The sequence below is a fragment of the Marmota flaviventris genome, chromosome 4 (genome assembly GCF_047511675.1).
Source record: "Marmota flaviventris isolate mMarFla1 chromosome 4, mMarFla1.hap1, whole genome shotgun sequence".
Taxonomy (NCBI): Eukaryota; Metazoa; Chordata; class Mammalia; order Rodentia; family Sciuridae; genus Marmota; species Marmota flaviventris.
The window spans coordinates 38049230-38069786 of record NC_092501.1 but is presented as its reverse complement, the minus strand read 5'-3'; the positions used below and the strand labels follow the sequence as shown (position 1 = coordinate 38069786).

General features: G+C 49.0%; 1 protein-coding gene across 5 annotated transcripts in view; it reads left to right on the top strand.

The window, feature by feature from the left end:
- Ldb3 (LIM domain binding 3) overlaps positions 1 to 20557 on the top strand; it is a 63623-nt gene that overhangs the window by 17761 nt on the left and 25305 nt on the right. For 2 of the 5 annotated variants that reach the window (XM_027939895.2, XM_027939891.2), the window contains 2 exons: positions 3202 to 3371; positions 3881 to 3917. In XM_027939895.2, the coding sequence (XP_027795696.2) occupies positions 3202 to 3371; positions 3881 to 3917 (207 nt within the window). Of the gene's footprint in view, positions 1 to 416; positions 432 to 3201; positions 3372 to 3880; positions 3918 to 10615; positions 10970 to 17280; positions 17464 to 20557 lie in introns of those variants that run through there. The other 3 variants (XM_027939893.2, XM_027939892.2, XM_027939898.2) reach the window with 3 other exon arrangements.

Below are 20557 nucleotides of genomic sequence, written 5' to 3'. Positions count from 1 at the left end.
CTTTTGGTTTTACAATGAGGGTTCCATGTTTTTTTGAATATGATGCCCTGTTGATTAATCTAGGCTTCTTGAAGGATCTACCCCATCTCCTGTCCTCTTCGCAACCCTCCCCTTCCTTTTCCTTGCGTGCTGGGAAAGGATCATCCTCTTCCCTTTCTTTTAACTCAGCCATGCTGGGTTAATGCTGGTGAGGTGCCAGTGGATAACCCTCCTGACCAGAGCGTGCACCCGTTTCTGCTGTTAATTTCCATGATTCCTTCCTTACTGACCGTTTTCTTTTTCTCTCTTTCTTCTTCCTTTACCCATCCCACTCCCCTAACTCATTTCTGATCCTAACCCTGCTCTCTGTGTGCGCTGCCCCTCTGCCATCCCATGATGGACGCACACTCACGGCTGGGTTTCCCTCTGCTTGGCAGGGCGTCACCGCTGGCGTAAGTAGATCCCGCAGTGTTTGTCCCGTCCTCCGTCTGTCTGGTTGCGGGATGGTGTGTGGGTCTGGTGGGATGTGTCTGAGGACCAGTGGTCAGTCCGTATGTTCTGTCCACGTTCTTCCTCACACCCACCTCGCAGCCAAACAATATCCCCTGCAGCCTATACCAGCAAATGTTTGTTTTAGGGGGTTGCCCCCAAATAACATCAACATGGCTACTGAAATCCAAAGTAATGACACTCACACTGTGCCCACCCCGCCAGCCTGAGGCTGCATCCTTGTGTTTTCCTGGCCATGCTTTGAAGATGCTTTCCCCACCCTTTCCTATATGCACTGGCACCACATGTTCCTGGAGGTCTGAATCCATACTAGACCATTATTCAGGGACAGAAAATGGCAGAGAAGCCTCTTGAAGACCATTCTCCAGAACCCTAATGAGAGATAGATCTGTAAAGACAGGGAGGTCAGGAGAGAGGTGAAAACTGAGTCAGATTTGGAAGCAGTGCACAGTGGGGTAAATGCCAGAGGTGACTTTGACCTTGTGGTGACTGGAATCTTTTCTGTGACAAGAAGCACAAGCAGGGCTGGGAATGTGGCTCAAGCGGTAGCGCGCTCGCCTGGCATGCGTGCGGCCCGGGTTCGATACTCAGCACCACATACCAACAAAGATGTTGTGTCCGCCGAGAACTAAAAATAAAATAAATAAATATTAAAAAAAAAAAAAAAAACAAGAAGCACAAGCAGGGAGTGGCCCAGAGTGTCTGGACTGCAGGGCCTTGTTCCATCCTCCCTCTGCTTTTTTTTTTCTGAGCTTCATTGTCCTGACAGACACAGGGATTCCCTCATCAGACTCCCAATCTCTGTTACAGCAGTGACAAGAAGAATCCTGGGTCTTTGCACAGTTTGGTGGGAAAGGAAGCCAGCAAGGTAGAAATCTGAACAACTCATTTCTGGTAGCATTCTTAAGCCCCTGGAGCCAGGGAAGGCACAGGAAAGCTCCTCATGGACACATTGCAGGGACACAGCAGCAAACACCTTTTATCTGCTTTCTGGATTGCAGAGCCCCATTGAGACAGGCTCAAGGGTAGGGCCCAGGGTTTGATCCCACACCCTCCCTCCATAAATTGTGATAATCTATACCCTCCCTTCTGTCTCCTCCTAGTCAACCAGGAGCCAGAACCAAGGGACCTGGCTGTTCTTTCCTATTACTCATCTGACTCACTTGGGATCCTTCCTATGCTGGGTGGAAATGACTTCCCCCAGCATGAATGAGATCCTGCACTCTCTTCTTCTTAGGTAGCCACAGCTCCTCCCTGGCTGGACCTCTGAGAAATTTGCTGGTCCTCCCCATCCAATCTCAACCTCAGGATGATAGTACTCCTCGTTCCTCAGACTAGGGAAGAGCCTTCAGGAAATGAGGGGCAGCTCTACCTACTCTTGACCACCATTTTTCATCTCTGCTAACCCACCCTGACCAAGACTCAGGAGATTAATCCTGAGAGACTAGGCCAATTCTCCATCTAGCTCCTTGCACGGAGGGGAGAAGACATAAGCACTAAGGAGATCCTCTCCCAGGGGCAGGTGGAGACAAAGGAGGGTGCTGGACAGGGCATGTCTGGGCTGGACTGTGTCTCCATTTGGTAAAAACATTGTTCTGTGCAGGCCTGCTGAGCAGACGTGGCCTTCCTGAGCTTCTGTGACTATGGAGGGCCTGATAGAGAGAACACTGGGCCGGGAGCCACGAGGCTTAAATTCTAGCTCAGTGGGACCCCTATCTACTACAATCTGGAGCTAGTAATCTGACCTCTCTGGATTTCAGTTTCAGAATCTGTAAGAAGAGGGTGCTGGGCTAGCAGAATGTTGTTACTGTTGACTTCATTTGGGGCTACCCTGATCTCTGAGAAGATGGGCTGGGCAGCAAGAATCCTTTGGGCCACTGGCCGGGGTCATTGGGCACTACAAAGCATTGCATCATCACTTACCCTATGGTGGAATACAGACTGGGAGGTTCTGGACCTGAGGGGCTCTGGGGTCCTTTCTGAGTTGGATCTAGGATGTGTTCATTCACTAAAGAGTTTGAGCACCTACTGTAGGCAAGATCTTGGGAGTCTAAGGGAAGGTCATCAGGTCCCCCTGGAAAGGCTGTGCTGCCCTGGGGCAGAGGGCGCACGGTCTTCCTTGCAGCTCTACTCCCAATCTCCCTGGGGCCCCAGTCATACGCCCTGCAGGTCAGGTCATGCTGCTTGGTTTTTCACTCCTCCTTCAAAGTAGGCCTCCTTGTCCTCTTCCAGTGTAGCACAGCACCAGCAGATCCCCATCGTATCTAAAGGTGTGAGAAGTGCAGAGGATGGTCCCTGAGGAGACCTCTAGGTCCCCCCAAAAGCCTATCCTCACCCTATCCCTCCCTGGGCCTGCTCAGGGAGGTCAAAATCACTTTAAGAAAATCTTTTCTGCTTTTTCCTTCCTCAAAAAGCATCCAGTCATTGGGGTGGGGTGGGACATCTTCTGCCCCTGGGGAGGAGCAGACAGGTGGGGTATGAGCCTTCTGACATCCCCTCCATGGGCAAGAGAAGTCCCTGCCTCACGGGGACCACCCCGAGCACCGAGGACCCAGGCCATATCCACATCTCAGGTTCTCAGATAGCAGTGGGTGAAGGTGTGGTGGGTGCACCAAGGGGTACCAGGAAGGGAGGGAGAGGATATGGGAGGGAGGACTCCAGGGAGCCCCAGTTCTTGCCCAGCCTCCACCCACACTTCTTTCTGCACTGCAGGAGCCTTCCTGTGAAAGACCTTGCTGTGGACAGCGCCTCTCCAGTATACCAGGCTGTGATTAAGAACCAGAACAAGCCAGAAGACGAGGCTGATGAGTGGGCCCGCCGTTCCTCCAACCTGCAGTCTCGCTCCTTCCGCATCCTGGCCCAGATGACAGGGACGGAATACAGTGAGTGAAGGATGACAAGGGTGGGTGAAGAAGAGCAATGCCGAGGGCCCCCAAGGGTGCTGGGTCCTGCTCCACAATCTCAAGGTCCACAGAAGCCAAGGAGTCAAGCCACCTGCCCCCTAAGATGAGCTGACATTGATAGATCATTAGCAGCTGGTGGAGCTCCTTCTGAGCCTCTCTGGTGGGCTGTCCAATGGCTGCTTTCTGTTCCAATCCCTAACTCCAGTCATGGGCAACAAACTTGTCATACAGCTTTCAGGTGACCTGATTGTCCAGGGCTGGGATAAGAGAACCCTGGAGTCCAGGCTCTGACTGCTCCCTTCCCACTGCATCATGCCCTCTCAGCTGTCCCTGGCCCTCTGCCTGCATCACAGACTCTGCTTTCCACTGCTGACAGTCTAGAGGCAGGAAGTGTTCAGGGTCTGGCTGAATCTTGGGTACCCAGAATTCCATTGGCTTATCTTCCTTGTTCCCTATGAGTCCCCTGACCAGCTCCTTTCTATCCACAGTGCAAGACCCTGATGAAGAAGCTCTGCGAAGATCAAGGTAGGTGCCTGGACTCAGGCTCTGTGGCCTTGTCCTCTAACCCCATCCCTCCCCAAGCAGCCCCCAGGTCACATGACTCATGGAAGGAACCTCTCAAGTTCATGTATTTGGAAAGCCCAGTCTGCAAAGGGCTGCTTGGGCAGCCATCCCAGGTTAGTGAGGTGAGTGCCTGGAGCTGAGTCTCTATACCCCCAGGCCCAGGCTGCAGGAGTGAGGACCCTAGGCTCACCTGGCTCTATCCATGGGCAGGGGCAGGGCTGCTTTGGCCTTCTCTGGGCTGTTGAGAATGAGGGCATCTCTCCCTATGAGGGCAGTGGGCCAATGCCTTGTCTGTCCCCTGAGTCTGAAGGCTGGGCACTGGGAGCAGGCACAAAGAGGGCCATGCTGGGCAAGAACACCTGATCCTTGGACTCCCTTGTCCATACCTACATTGAGGCATCAGATCTGTAAATTTCTCGGAGCACGGCAGCTGCACAAAGAAGGACAAGCCCCCAGCATGAGGAGGGGTTTGTGCAGGGCTCAAGGTCTCAGGGCATGGTCTCCTCATCAGTGGCAGGTCTGAGGCCACAGCCACTCACCTACTGTCTGCAGCTTGTCAGGTGCTATACCCCTGAGCATGAGGGGGGCATGCTGCCCTGGAACACTCTGGAACCCATGGATTTCCATGGTGAAGCATGGGGCCCAGTGTGATTATATGATTATGTGTCACTTCCAGTAGCAAATATGTGATCTGCATGCTCTTCCTGAGACAGTCTGCCTTGGGCTAGCACATCCTGTGCCGTCTCTATGTGAGGGGTTGGGGCTCAGAGGCATGCTCCCACCATAAGCCAAACTTTCTGTACTTGCTAACCAGCTCTCAGTGACCACAGGACTTGCAGGGAGTAGGACTCTGGGACCAATTCAGAGTTGATATGGATGTTATTGTTCAGCCTGTGTTTTTGCCAACTGCAGTGGCTCCCTCCCTTTTGGCTGGGCCAGATATGCTAAGGATGGCAATGCAGTACCAGAAACTGTTGTTAACCCTTTAGTGCCTGCAATGTGTCTAAACAATGTGAAGTGAGATGATATTTGATTTAGCTCAAAAATTAAAAGCTAGTTACTCTAAGTATGGCTGAGCTTCTAGCTCTCCCCCTTCTCCTTTGTTCTGCTGTCCCTATAGGCTATTTCCCTATTCCTGTGTTTGTCCTACCCTCTTCCTTGAAGTCACCCACATAAATGCTTTGGGGAGCAATGCAGACTTTCCCAGAGATTTGATGGAGGGGTCCTTACATCACACATCATGCAGCAAACAACTTCAGTATCCCCAGGTTCTTACCATCAGGAAGTCAGCAGGTGGCCTTTTTTCTCCCTTCCACAACATACAGAGGCCTGCCTTCCTGGCCCCTGCCACCTCGTTCTGGTCACTTTATGTTCCTCTTCATGCATGGTGGATCATGCTAAGCTTGTGCCTCATTCACCTATCATCTTAATAAGGGGAAGGATACTGGTGACAAGTGATTTCAGCAAACTTTTGTCTTTTCAATTTTCCCCTGGAATATTTGCAGTCTCTACAGAAAGTTATCGAGGCAGTATCAAGGGTGGATCACAGGCCCAGTCCTTGGGTCTCCCCTCCCCTCCTTTCAGAAGTATCTTATTCTGCCATGTCTAGTCCTTCCTCCAGGGACCTGGCCCCGAGCAGAAGGCTGCAGGTCTTAGAACTCTGCTGCAGCTTTCGGGGATACACCACTCCCCCAGCAATCTCCCCCAACCTTAGGGTTTCATCAGAGGCAAATATGGAATGAGGGACCAAGAAGAGGCTCCAACCCAATTCCTCCCTCAGCCCCAGGCAGCTTCTGTGAGCCAGCTCCTCCCCTGGGATCTCAGCCCTGCAGTGGAGACTCTAGGGCACCAGCAAGTCTTCTGCCCATGTCCGAGGGACACAAACCTCCCACTATTCTCCCTTTTCCTGACTAACTTCTGGAGGGTTGTCATGGGCAAAGCCTCCCAAGTTGCTGAATCACAAGCAGCCCATGGACCCAGGCTGGTGGGGGGTGCAGTGAACACAGGAACTCCATTCTGTTTCTAATTAAAACCCTAAGCCATGTAAATAGTTTGTGACCCAAGTGATCATCTGAGCAGAAGGGAGCGCTTGTTCCTTTCCTGAGTACAGGTTGGTCAGGGACTTTGCTTCTCATGGGGCTAGTCATGCTTCTAACCATTTCTATTCCCAAGTCCAAAGTTGCATCCCTAGACCCTGCTGACCCGTCCTGTTGGCCAAGAGCAACCATCACTCCTTCTCTTGCCAAATTAGCACCGCTCCCAGAGCAGATGCTAAGGGTCTCTCCTGAAGGCTGAGTTTCCCCAGGGAGGCTTTGCTGCAAACTGCTGCCAAGTATTTTATTCCAGAAGGACCTGAGTTTGCTAAGCCTGTGCATGGTGACACTCTGTGCTGTCTCGTGTGGTGCAAAAGTTGGTGGGAACATTGAGTGAGTAGTGTAAGGCATTCTGTACCTGGCAGGGATACTGGTGTCAAATTGCATGGCAGGCAAACCTTGCGATCTCTGCTTCTGCTCCACCTCCAAGCCTGCCCACCCTCAAAGTCCTGGAGCAGACCACAGTTCTGCCCCACCCCCACCCCCTCCTCTCCACTTGGGTCCTGGCTTCCAGTGGTATCTCTGGTGTCTGGTAGAACATAGTTTTCCTTTGAGGCTCCAGTGTCCACCTGCTGGCCAGCCCAAGTTTGAGTCTGATCTCCAAAGACTCTCTCCAAAGACTATCTCTTTACAGGTAAGGGGAGGAAGGGCAATGAACAACCCAGGCAACAAAGAGCCTATACCTTCAGAAAACATCCAGGCTGGCTTGAATCAGCTTTCTGCATACTTCCCCATAGAAGCTACTCTAGTAGGTGTAGGTGACACAGTTTCACAGCTTCCATCTGAAGCAGCCGAGCACAAATAGTACTTTCATCTCCAAAGTGGAGTCCCTAATCTCAGAGACCACTGCAACTTTCTTATGACTTCAGGAAGGCATCCTGGGACCCTGTTGCTCAGAAGGTTGAGTCCATGATGGTGGGTAGTTGTGATCGGGTTGGGGTGGTAGCAAGCCTGGCTCCGTCTTAGACAAAGCGTGGATCTGTGAGGCATCTGGATTCTGCTGCATGGTTGTAACCATCCTGGAGGCCCTGTGTGTGACCCAGACATCCTTGCCGGAGTCTTGTGGTTTAATTGCCTACAAGTGCAGTCTCTGTCCTGGCTGATGCTCTTCAGGTGCAGAACTCAACAGCTCTCCAATCTCCCAGGCAATAAGGAGCAACACTTAGTTTAGTGACAAGTTCCTAGAGAAGTTGAAGGTGAGGGTCACATCACATGTTCCTCCTAAAACAACAAAAATCCCTTCAAGCCTCTTCTTTACCCCGTAGTCAGTGGGGTTCCCCCCATGCCACTCACCTGCTTCATGCAGAATGTCAGCACTCTGGCTCTTCCCCCTCCTTTCTGTACCCCCTTGGGCACTTCAATGTCCTCTCTGTTCCCCTGTGCAGTCAGTTATCATCTCTGTCCCAGCTCCAGCCACCAAGCTTCCGTGGCAGGCTCTCATAATGCTAGCACTGCATGGGGCCCTCCCTCCAAAGGGACCCTCTTAAGCAAACAGTTAAAAAAAAAAAGTTACCTGCAACCTGCATTTTGTACATTTTTAGCTTCTAATACTGTGCCACCCGCAAGTTTAAAAGTCATAACTGGAGAGATTAGGACACCCCCAAGTGTTATAGTCTGAGCAGCCTTGGTGGGCTCTCTCTTTCTTTCTCTTGTTCTCTCTTTTTCCCTTTCCCATGTGTATTTGTCTTGTTGCTCCTTTCTTCAGCTAGATAAGAATTGCTACACAGCACCAAGCAAGGCAGGCTTACTAGACTCACAGAGGCTCCAGGACTATCCCTCACCCTGTCACTGAACCTTCACTGATGGCAAACTGTCACTCAACCTCAGCAGACTTGGCTAGAAATGACAGTTTACAGGCTACTGGCTGCATCTGATTTTGCACCTTTATGTCCTGGGTAGTTTTGATAGCATGGTCATGATTATTCATAGCTATATGAGCTATATGAGCCTTGCCGGAGGGAGGGCTTTTGTTCATAATATCTTTGCCACTTCACCCTGATCTCAGAGAAGCAAGTATGAGGCAAGGGAAGAAGACACCCAGCATTTCATGGTTTTGTTTCTGATTTTCTATATGGCTTTAGACCATTCACATGGACATCTCTAGGCCTTAGTTTCCTCTTAATTTAAGGAAAGGTTGGACTAGACCAGTGGTTTTCAACTCTGTTAGCTGTGATTCCCTTTTGTCAAGTTTTTACACAAAGACCCAATATACAGGGCTGAAGGGGCACAGCAAGAATTTGCCACATGAAGCAGACATGGAAAAATGCACTTCTATAAAAATGGGGATGCAGGGACATGGGAACCAGTAACTGATGACTGTTGCTCTGCAGAAATGTAAGACCAACACTGCTATATCTTCTGATCTTTAAGTGCCTAAAGTTGACATTCCTGATTCTTTATGTGATAGAAATTCATTTTTTTAAATTAAGCTTCTGATTCACATGTAATTTTAACAAGTAATACAGAGCTCCCATGTACCTTTTACCTTATTTCCCCCAGTGATAGCATCTTGAAAACTTTACCAAAATATCAATGATATCAGTGACATTGCTGCAGTCAGGACACAAAACATTTTTTTTTTTTTTTTTTTTTAGAGAATTTTAATATTTATTTTTTAGTTTTCGGCGGACACAACATCTTTCTTTGTATGTGGTGCTGAGGATCGAACCCGGGCCGCACGCACGCCAGGCAAGCGCGCTACCGCTTGAGCCACATCCCCAGCCCCAAGGACACAAAACATTATGTCACCATAAGACCACTCCTTGTTGCCTTTGCAGAGCCATGCCCACCTGTGCCCACCTCCTCTTAACCCCTAGCAACCACTAATCTGTTACCTGTTCTCCATTCTATCACTTCATCCTTGTCAAGAATGTTATATAAATGAAATCATAGAGTATGTGATCATTTTAGGATTCTTTTCCAAACAGCATAATTCTGGGAATTTATCCAAATTGTTGAGTGTACTATTACTGGTTGAGCATCCCTAATTCAAAAATCCAAAATCTGAAATGCTCCAAAATCTAAAATTTTTGAGCACCAACATGATGCTGCAAGTAGAAAATGTCAAACCTGACCTCAGGTCATAGGTTGCAATCAGAATACAGATACACTACTGGGGAGAGTGAGGCAAGTTGGAGGCCTGTGTTGGCAACTTAGTGAGACTCTGTCTCAAAATAAAATTTTGAAAAGGGCTGGGGGTGGAGCTCAGTGGTAGAGCACTCATCCAACATTCAACCTTCAGACCATGTTATAAGGTATATATGAAACAGATGGATTTTATATAGCTTTAGACCATTCACGTCGACATCTCTGGGCCTTAGTTTCCTCTTAGTTCAGACTTGGGTCCCTAAGATATCTCATGTATATGCAAATATTCCAAAATAAAAAAAAAAATCTGAAATCTGAAACAATTCTGATCCAAAGCCTTTCAGATAAGGGCTACTCAACCTGTAGTTCATTTGTTCTTTTTTATTGCTGAGTAGCATCCCATGGCATGGATAGCAATTAATTTTTTATTTTAATTTTATTTATTGATGTACTTTTTGCAGTGCTGGGGATGGAACCCAGGACCATGCACATGCTAAGCTGATGGTACCACTGAATTACACCCCAGTCATAGTTTTATTTATTTATTTTTATTTTAGTTGAATTTCTGTACAGGTTAAACAATCTGTGTTTATGACTAGAAGTGGCCCCGTGGCCACCAGTTTGCACCTCTGGTCTGGAGGATGTTGGAGGTCTCTCCAGCCAGGAGGGTCTAGGATTCTGGCATCTATCATGCTGGATTACTCTGTCCTATACTTCTACATTTCTGACTGCTGCTTACCTGCTCTGTACTGCACCCTCAGTTGAGCAGACTGTGGGTTGAGCCCCAGAGATTCCACTGGTAGGAAGTGGCAGGAAGTCTGATCCTCTATATCTGTGACAGTAGCCTTGTGAGTATGTGTGTGTTTGTGTGCACTCGTGTGCCTGGGTTGCACTTAGGCCTGGGCGGACAGGGACACTAGTTGATGTGTGACAGCTGCTCTCTAGGGATTCTGAAGGTGAGGTAAGGCCTGGGCAGCATAGGAAGGTGACAAATCTGCCCACCAGACCTCAGCACAAAGGATAGATGCCCCCCTTTCTGTGCCCAGCTAGGGGAGAGAGACCTAGGCCCACCTGCTTGTTTGGTTCAGTCCCAAGAGCCTGTGGCCAAAGCAGTCCTGCCCAGCCCTAACCACATGGGCCAGGGAGACACCCTCCCCAACTTTGCCCTCTGGTCAGGCCCCTTCTAAATGGGCCCCCACTCACTCAAAGGAGGGACTTTTGTCCCTCCATCCTGTTCCCAGGACTCTGGTGTTTCCCCATTCGACCCAGGCCTAACCACCTAGAGAATACCCCATGGATGGCAAAGCTTCTCTAGGCCAACTTCCTTCATCCCATCCCTCTGCCCCAGCTTCAGACAGGGGAATGGTGGACACGTCCCCTAACCCCTCTCTTTCTTCCTCTTTTCTCTCTCTTTTCCTGTCTTTCTCCCTGTCTCTGTATCTCTGTCTCTCTCTCTCTCTCTCTCTCTCTGTGCCACAGGGAAAGGTTTGAAACGGAACGTAACAGCCCACGTTTTGCCAAGTTGCGCAACTGGCACCATGGCCTCTCGGCCCAAATCCTTAACGTTAAAAGCTAAAAGGCTGCCTGGAATGTCCTGACCCCTGACAGGCTGGACCCTCTCCCACCTCCCCCTGCACAGATCTGGCATGTGAGCCCCACGGTGATGCTTGACGATGTGCAACTGTGCTGGGGGCACCTCTGGTAGCCAACTGCAGCACTTCTGCTCTTTACCCACCCCAGAGTTGCTGACTGGGGCCCAGTCCCACTCAGTTCTGCACCCACCCTCCATACCCAGGGCAACCCTCACACCCCCACATAGCCAGAGCTCTGCTCCCCTGCACAGGCCCTTAGTTATAGATCAGAGAGGACATGATGGGGTTTGTTGGCATGACACCCCAGAACAAGGAAAATGAATGTGCCACTCCTCATTTTCCCAAACTCTCAGTTCCTGGCCTCGTGCTATCTTGAAACAAACTGACCATAGATCAAGGTCCTGAGAGGAGGCCAGCTTCCTGGCCCTGCTGACTGCTCTGCTGCCCCCTGGAGGTCAGGGCAACCTGGACCAGGGCTCTTGACAGAGGAAGTAGAAGTCAGAATAGATGAGACAGAGACCCTCCTGGCTGTGGTGAGATCGGGGCAGGCACTCTCTTCCTGTACCGTGTGTGCTGGCTCCATAGTTTTTTCTCCTGTATATATAAGCATGCTTGTTCTGAAATAAAGAGGATTTGAAATTAACCAAACCAAGCCCCAGTCATGCTGTACCTGTGTGCGTCCCCCTGAGAGGGGCTATGAGGGCGGTGTCTGGGGCAGAGAAAGGACAGGTACTGTGAGCAGATGGGCAGGGGCAGTGCCTTCCAGGTGGGACCCAGAACAGATCTGCTTTCCTAACTCATGGACCCCACACCCAGGCTAAGGAACCCTGGGAGGAAGACAGCCTAGGAATCCAGGCTGTGGCCCCATGGGCAGCCTCAGCCTCCCATGGGGCAGTGTGAATGGGGGGATACATGTGCCCCCTGCCTCTCCTCCTACACCCAGCTACAACCAGAAGGCAGAGCCACCATCCCTTCCCATCAGAGAGCATGCTGCAAGCCCCTCTCACAAGCAGGCATTCTCAGGCCCTGGCCAAAGGGGCAAGAGAAGGGCTCTGGGACTAAGGGGTAGTTCATGGAGAAACTTGAAAGGCTGGGAAAGGGGCTCAAGGGAGAGGAGATGGAAGGAAGACCTAGAAGAGTATGGGTGATGGGAGAACAGGGAAGGCAAGCAGCTGGATCTTGCTCCCAGGCCCCACCAGCAGCCAATACTATTCCAGAGCATTTAGCAAGGGCTAGCCAGAGTAGCAGTAGCTGAAAGGTTCCAGCTGAGCTGGCAGCCTCACACCGTCCCATCCCACCCACCTGTCTACTCATCAGCCTGGTCCCTGACTGCCTGGGCTGAGAACATGAGGACAACTTCCCCTGACAAATAAGGCAGATGCCAAGGCCCTACCTTCAGGGCTCCCTGCCTCCTCTCAGGCTGGATGCCCTGAGTCTTTTTCCCACTCCTACCATCTGGACATACCTTTTCTTTCTGCCTCCGGAGACCTTAGCAATCTCACATGGAAGGGCTGGCCAGGGATGCTGCTCTCTCCTGCCAACCTCCCCTGAGATGCTCCCCAAAGCTCCCTGACAGCCTGTTCCTCCTTGGCCTCCTATCTCTTCTTGCCTCCAGCAGTCTGACACCAAAACCAGGGAAAGACCAGGTAAACATCACTCTGGCTGAGGAATCCATCTTGGGGAGGAAAGGGGGATTCCTTTCCCCTTTCTTCCTGGAAAACAACTATATTTGACTGACATTTTACTGAAGACTTGCAAGGCCCAAGGATAGCTTATGGAGCAGGGAGCTGCCAAACAGAAAGAGGTCCCAGACAGTGGGTATCCTGAGGCTGCCAGAGGACCTGAGCCAATCATTCAGAGTTGGCAGGCTCTAGGACCCCTGTCCCGGGCCTCCAACTTGTTGGAGCCACTTAGTTGAAGACTTGGAAGGTTCTTATTTGCTTTCTTGCCTGCCTGTGACTTCTCAGCTGCCCCAGGCCCCTATATGCAGTGTCTCATGTAACCCCAGGCCAGGGGTCCTTATGAAGCCATTTGATATAAGCAATAGTGATATTCTTATTCAGTGTCCATATCTGAGGGTGTCTGTCAAGATGTTTAGCTGCAGTGGGTGCTAAAGGAATTAGAAAGGGACAATGGTGTCTGTGACTACAACCTAAGATTGATTGTGTGGGGTGACAGACAGATGTCCCTCCTACTGGAGGATCAGAGAAGGCTTCCTGAAAGAAGAGTCAGCATGTGTGGTCTTCAGGAATGGTTAGGATTCGGGTGTGTGCAAATAGGAAAGGCTGCACAGGCAGTCTGAGCAGAGGAAGCAGAGTTGCTGACAAGAGGGAGTTAATCATTTGGGCTAAAATGGAGGGAATGCAGAGGAGGTCATGTTCAGTAGGTCCAGCTCTACGATCTCAGGATATGAATTTTTTTTAATGTATTCTGAGGCCAAGGTGGAGTGAGCAAAGGTTTCAGGACACCACTCCCACTCCAGCTGATGGGGTGCAAGTCACACAGACCACAAGTCAAAAAAGCAAAGCAATCGGGCTAGGATTCCCCTGAGCAGTATTCACCAGGCTATAAAGATGGAATGCAGATCAGCTGGGTTAAATTTCACAACCAGTCACCTGATTGATATTCTGTCATCATCCAATCAACAGATTTTCATACACCACTATCTCAGTTCACACAAGTATCATCAATATTCTAATAATGGCAATCACCCCCTTTCACTCCCCCAACACCAATCACAGTATCCACACCATCACCAGCAGATCCAAATTGAGCCCAGTGACCATGAATCTAAAGACTCAGTACCACCACTAATAACATCCTTTTCAGATGTAGTAGGTCCATCATCAATAACAACAACATAAACTGGACCCCACCAAGGGCCACCAAAACAGGGCAAGGACAAAGGGTGGTCACACTCCTCTTCAATGGTGCCCAGGTAGAAGCAAGAGTCAAGCTATGTAAAGAGATATAGTCCCATGCAGTTGTGAACATTTGAGTCTAGGTTAGTTTAGTTTGATTTTTGCTTAGATATTTAGAGTAGGCTCTACCTCCTTGGGGCTGGAGGTATAGCTTTTGGGTAGAGCATGTGCTTAGCAATGCATGAGGTTCAGGGTTCAATCTCCAATGCCAAAAACTAAAAAAATAAATAAATAAAGTGAATTATGACCAAGGTAGGAGGCAGCTGTAAAATCCTAGACCAGCTTGAGGTGGTCTCACAGGCAGTTTTTAGGACTAAAGCATGTAAGTTCTCTGCAGTGCTTGCTCTCTGATACCTTCCTTTTGGGATTTCAGAACTCCATTCAGGAACTGAGCAGGAACAAGAACCCAAGATCCTTTAAAATGCTCTTTGTTGCCTCCTCTCCCTTTCCTAGGGCCTGGCTGCTTGGTGTCTGCAAACAATGGTCCTAGATAGGATGCAACTCAGGAAGAACCTCCAAGCAGCAGGCTCATGCTCATGGCCCCATATCCCTGGTAGTGACCTTGGTCCTTTCCTCAGCAGAAATGAGATGGTATTAGTGGTGGTGCTGGGTCTTGAGGTTCATGGTCACTGGACTCAGTTTGGATCTGTTGGTAATGGGGGGAGGGGGTTGTGGTTGTTTTTGGTGGTACAAAAGGAGGTGACCCCCATTATTGGGATATTGATGCTACTCATGTTAACTAAGATAGTGGTGTATGAAAATCTCTGTTGATTGGATGATGACATAATATCAATCAGGTTGCTGGTTGTGAAATTGTTCACACTGTCACCCAGCTAATCTGCATTTCATCTTTATAGCCTTGTGACTACCACTCTGGGGAGTCCTGACCCTGTTGCTTTGCAGCATGGCTAGGGTCAAGTTTGACACTATGATCTATGTACATGGTGCCCCATCAGCTGATCAATGATGAGTTTTCATAAGGTCCACATTCAGTTCCAACTTTATCCCCTACAACACAGGGTTCATTTGGAGCTATGGTTGGGGAGAGCTGCAGGTAAAGTGGTCTAACAGCAAATTGGAACAAAGGGGATAGGCAAATCCAGCTTTCTATTTGCCCATGCTGGACATTTTCCTTGTTCTTTTCCTATATAGTGTCCTCAATTCCCAGAAGTTCATTGGAAGTGTGGGGTGGGGCAAATCAAGGAGTCTCAGGTCCTATGTCAGCTCTGACCTTCCCAACCTGTTCATCCTGTAAGGTCAGACTGAGCAACCAGCTCAGCTATGTGACTTCAAAGCCTGCAGCTTCTTCTCTGAGGCAGTCACATAACATGCATGCTTCCAGAAGCAAGATTTTTTCACAGAGATTGGGCAAGTGGCCTCATTGCAGGGCCAGGGGCAGGCACTGCTATAGGTCTGCCTGGGGAAGGCCCCAGGCAGACTATGGCCAATGCCCTTGCCCATCCCAGATACCTTCCATGAAGCTTTTGAGAAAAATGGCTCCTTCTCATGGGGCAGTCAACCCACAACTTTGCTGCTTCTCCATTTCTGTGCCTCCCTGGTCTTTTCACTCTGTTTCATACTCTTTTCTTTCATATACCTCACCAGATGAAGTAGAGCAATTGGGTGATGCTTTGGTAAAGAGCATCGGGCCTTCTTGCATTCTTAGCTAGGGCAAACTTCTCTAGCACTTTGCTACTCCAAGTGTGGTCCATGGGCCAGTAACATCAGCATCCCTGGGGAGCTTGTTAGAAATGTAAACTCAGCCCCATTCTAGACCCGCTCAACCAGAAGCTGCATTTTAACAAAAATCCCCCAGGTGATTCATGTGCATTTAAAGTGTGAGAAATATAGTGATTAGGGCTCAAGCCCTTCTCTGCCACTTGACAACTGTGTGATGTTTTACCAGAGATACAATCTCTCCAGATTTCAGACTCCTCATCTGTAAATTGACACTCACCAAACCCATCATACATGATGATGATTGAAAGGATAAAACAAATAATGGGATAAAGCTTATGCTATGGGAAGAACTCAGTAGAGCGTAGTACTTTCATTCCAATTATTACCAACAATAATAGTGTCTTTTATTGTAGAGAGATTCCACTCGGCTGATTACAAGAAGAGTTTTCTTTTCTTCCTCCATGAGGTTCTGCTTAAGTTTTCAAATCAAAATGACCCTCAATCGTTTTGTCCCTAAGGGTAAGCTTCAGAGCCCTGAGCAATTAAATACTCTGTTTTCATTTCCTCATCTACTAAATAGAGTTGATCAGATGGGTGTTATGAGGAATTAAAGACATAATGCTTGACACATAGTAGGTCAATCAACAAGTAACATGGGGGGTGGAGTTATTCCTACTTATAAGATTTGCATTTTTTTTTAATCACTGTTGTTAAAAATACAAATGCCAATCAAAGAACAAAGAATGAGCTGGGTGTATTTGCACACACCTGTAGTTCCTGCTATCTGTGAGGCTGAGGCAGGAGAATCATTTGAGCCCAACCATCCTAGACAGGTCTGGGCAACACACTGAGACCCTGTCTCAAAAAAATTTTTTTTTTCTTTTCTTTCCTGTAATTTAATTTTATTCTTCACCTCATTTCACAGGTAGCAGAAATCTAATGCCATAAATCCAGGCTCAGACTGTTCTCTTCTTCCTGGAGTGGTTCTGGAAAAGAGTTATTTACATGATGCCCAGGCATTCAGAGTTGAGACATCTGGGCATCTGGTCTATCTGTACTGACTGAAGAATATTCCCATCCTATGTGGCCACACTGGTCCACACTGGCAGAGTGGTCACCTCTCTTGTTCCAAATTATAAGGCCTTTCAGATCTACTTTATAACTCAGGTGCTCAGGCCTAGGCCCATGTCTTTCTTAGGTGTGTGGGAAATCTACTTAAGTATCTAGATTACACAGTGGCATGAAGATCTTTGAGCTTTCTGGTGTCTACCTGTCCCCTTACCAGAAGTTCTGCCACTCCTAAAAGGGCACAGTTACCTCCATCTTTGAATCCACGTTATCCCACTTCTGGTCCAGATAACCTTGATCTGCCCAGCATGATACCTTTTATCCATTTTGCAAATGTATTGTCAGTGCCCTGAATCTTTCAGAGCCTGAAGAACAGCTTCTCACAACTCTAGAGCTTAAGGCCTTGACACCCACATATCTTACTTCTGCTTTTTTTTTTTGTGTGTGTGTGTGTGTGTATGTATCATCCCTCTCTGAAGGTAATGCATGCCCCTGACTAAATGATGAACTAAAGGGAAAGGAAAACAATAAGGGAGAAGAAACTTGTTGATAATCAAATCTATTTTTCCACTACATTGTGTTTTGCTGAGAAAGAAAGTTAGGAAGCACAAAAACTTGGGGGGAGTTTTTTCCTCCAGGATTGAGAATGTTTTTGATGTTACCAGGCCCTACCATGGTCTGAGCCTCTCCTCCCAGGATCCCAGAGGAGTTCTTTCCCTACACCTGGAAGATGCACCCCCTGGAGGATCCTGCTCTATTTGCAGTACTGATGTCGCTTTCTATCCACCTGTTGCAGCTGTACCCACCTGTCCCCATGCAGAGCCCGCCCCCCAGGGTCTGGGGCCCCCTTGACTTGTTATCTTTTTTGGTCCCGCCTCATCAGCACCCCTATTGAGCATGCTCCAGTGTGCACCAGCCAGGCCTCCACCCCGCTGCTGCCCGCTTCTGCCCAGCCGCCTGCTGCCGCCTCTCCTAGGGCAGCCTCGCCACCCCTGGCCACAGCTACTGCCCATGCTGCCACCGCCTCTGCTGCAGCCCCTACCTCGATCCCTGCGGACAGTCCAAGGTAACCAGCCCACAGGTGTTGCCCTGACGAAGAGAAAGGGCAGGAGGAAAGGCCCCACCCTGGATACATCTGTGGGCATTGGGATCCATGGTGTTTAGGGCCCTGGGGTCTCCCAAGAAAGCCAACACTGTATGGTACAGAATATGAAGGGGGAAGCTGGGGTGCTTTTCAGGGGTCTGTTCCACCTGTGGCTAAGAAGAGAGTCAGGAACATTGCCCTGCCATCCCGGAATTCATCTCTAGTCACAAAGGTAAAAAGTCTCACGCACCAACAAAAGTGTGCACACACAGAGATGACGAAGTGAACTGTATAAATGGTCCTTGTTGCTGGGTAGTGGCACATGCCTGTAATCCCAGTGACTCAGGAGGCTGGGGTAGAAGAATCACAAATTTAAGGCCAATCTCAGTGACTTAGTGAGGCCCTAAGCAACTTAGTCAGACCCTGTCTCAAAATAAAAAACAAAGTGCTGGGGATGTGGCTCAGTGGTAAAGCACCTCTGGGTTCAATCCCCAGTACAAAAAAAAAAAGTCCTTGTTCCTGGAACTCAGCTAATGAAGAATGAAAGTTGTTCCAAAGGGCTGGGGAGATTAAGGGAGGCTCCCTGGAGGAGGGAACATTGAGCTGGATACAGAAAGCAAGTCAGATTTGACCAAATATGTAAGCTGCTATTTGCCCACATCCCCTCCCCTCTCTTCTCTTGATAGAGAAGCATGTTAACTTCAGAGACACCTGTTGTATGTAGTAGGACTTACATTTCTGCTCCACTACCTTCTTTCTGTAACCTTGAGAAAGTGACTGAACTTTTCTGAACTTCATTATCCTTATCTGTAAAGATGTTTAAAATAAGCCAAACATAGTGGTGCACACCTGTAATCCCAGTGACTGGGGAGGATGAGGCAGGAGGATCATAAGTTTGATTACAATCATTTTAGTGAGACCCTCAGCAACTTAGCAAGAACTTGTCTCAAAAACATTAGAAGAAAAGGGCTGGAATGTGGCTCAGTTAAACATCCCCCATACACACACACACACACACACACACACACACACACACACCAGGTTCATTCCCTAGTACAAAAAAAAAAAAAAAAAAACAGTTCAAAACAACACATGTATTTATGGGGTCGTGATGGAAAAAGTGTATATGAAACACCTAGCACATAAAAAGGATACAAGTACTTCAAGTTCCTCCACCCCAACCTGCCCTCCTGGATACCCAGCAAGCAGAAACCAAAGCAGGGGGTTTCAGGGAGGCAGAAGAGGTGGGATGGACAAGTTACTCTGGAGCCAACAGTGAGTGCAACAGCAGGGGTTAGCCCAGCTCTCTTTTGGGAGTTCCTGGAGCTGTGCAGTTGGTGTTTGGAGTTAAGACCCCAGCTCTCCTAGTTTTCCATGGGCCCCTGCCCCGGGGTTTTGTTGAGGAGTACATGCCTCCCTGGGTCAGAGTGTAAAAGTCCATGGTGCAGCCTTAGGATGTGAAGTGACCCACAGGCCTGTCTGCTGTCCCTACCCCAGGCTTCACAATACCAAGCCCAGCTTTTTCCCAGCCTGTCTCAAGCCTTAGGAGTGAGCCTGGGCCAGGGCTTCTGGGGTGGTTTTATCCCAGTTTCCTGGGGAACGGTTAGCAACCCACTTCCCCTCTCCAAGCCAGAATTTCTTTGCATAAAGGCCTTGCTACCTACACAAAGAAATTTTGAAGTAAGAAATATCCCTGTTGTTGAGTGGGAAGAAGCCACCCAATTTGGATGGAGGAGTACTAGATGCTGGAGCCCAGGGGCAATCCAGTTTTATATCCTGCCCCTGCCAAAGGGCAAGCTCCAGCACCAGGTTCCAGGCCTCTGTGTCCCCGACTCGCCCACCACAGAGCACCTGAAACCCTTGGGACACCCGCAGCAGGGTGAATCCTTCCTTCCTTTTGTCTTGCCAGGAGAGCTAGGACCTGGGTAGAACTTAGAGCAGAGAGGTCATGATGTTATATTCTGAGCCCAGTTAACTTCCCTCCTTGCACATGGACTAGAAGAAGCTAGAACTAGAAGGAGCCCTTTCATCAGAGCCTGGCTTTGGAGTTCTCAGCTTCTGTTTCCTCTATCCACCCCAGTCCCTGACATAGAACCTGTAGCTCCTGGGATGCTGGCAAAGTGTCTACCACTGTGGGAGAGTCTGGTTCATAACCACTGACCTGTGGCCTTGTCCAACCACAGTGGAAGCTGAGAACTCCTTTAAAACCATCTCTTCCTCTTGCAGATGAGGCCCCTACTTTGCTGGTCTTGGCACAGAGATCTGTTCACAGAAGGGTAGGCAGGCCAGGGAAAGGAGACAATGGCCTCAATCTATCAGAAACTTGGCATGGTGACAGGGAAAGTGTGAATAGCCCCCAAGTCTGGGATGCTGGCTCTCTGAACATCCTTTTACATTTGCCTTATCTGGGGGCAGCCCCACAGGTTCTCCTGGATCTACTAAGGAGCTTGGTAGAAGGTTCTTATCCTAGGGCACTCCCTCATCTTACAATTCTGCCAAGCAAAAATGGGTAGGCCCTGGGCCCAAGGGGAACAGATGGAAGAAATGCAGGAAGCTATAAGCTGGGGTGGGGGATATACTTCCAGGGTCTCTCTTCTCCAGTACCCTCACCAAAGACCCATTGGCAATGGGTGTGTTCACCTGTCCCCTTTAGGATCTGTAAGACACATGCAGAGAGCAAGATGTTCATTAATTTTAAATGAAGAAAAAGTTCTTAACAAACAAATGAAGCTGGGAACCATTGGATCAAAGTTCAACAAGCACTAAACTCTGGCAGTTCTCAAAGCCTTCAACTCTCCAAGAGGAGAGGACAAGAACATCTGTTTCTGATAGCAGTGAACTAGGACACTTTTTTTGGTTCCACAGCTCCTGGGCTGCATGTGGGAAGAGGCTGCTCTAGGCCTACTGACAGCTAGCTAACCCAGTGGGAGGAGACAACAGGAATTCTGTATGGAAATGGAATGTTTGCTGGGGGGAGTTGCTGGGGGCCTCTTAGAGCACTTGCTGGAGCATTATTGTTTAAAAACCTGAGACTATTGCTCCCTGCAGCAAAAACGGAAAAGAGTAAAAGAGGAGG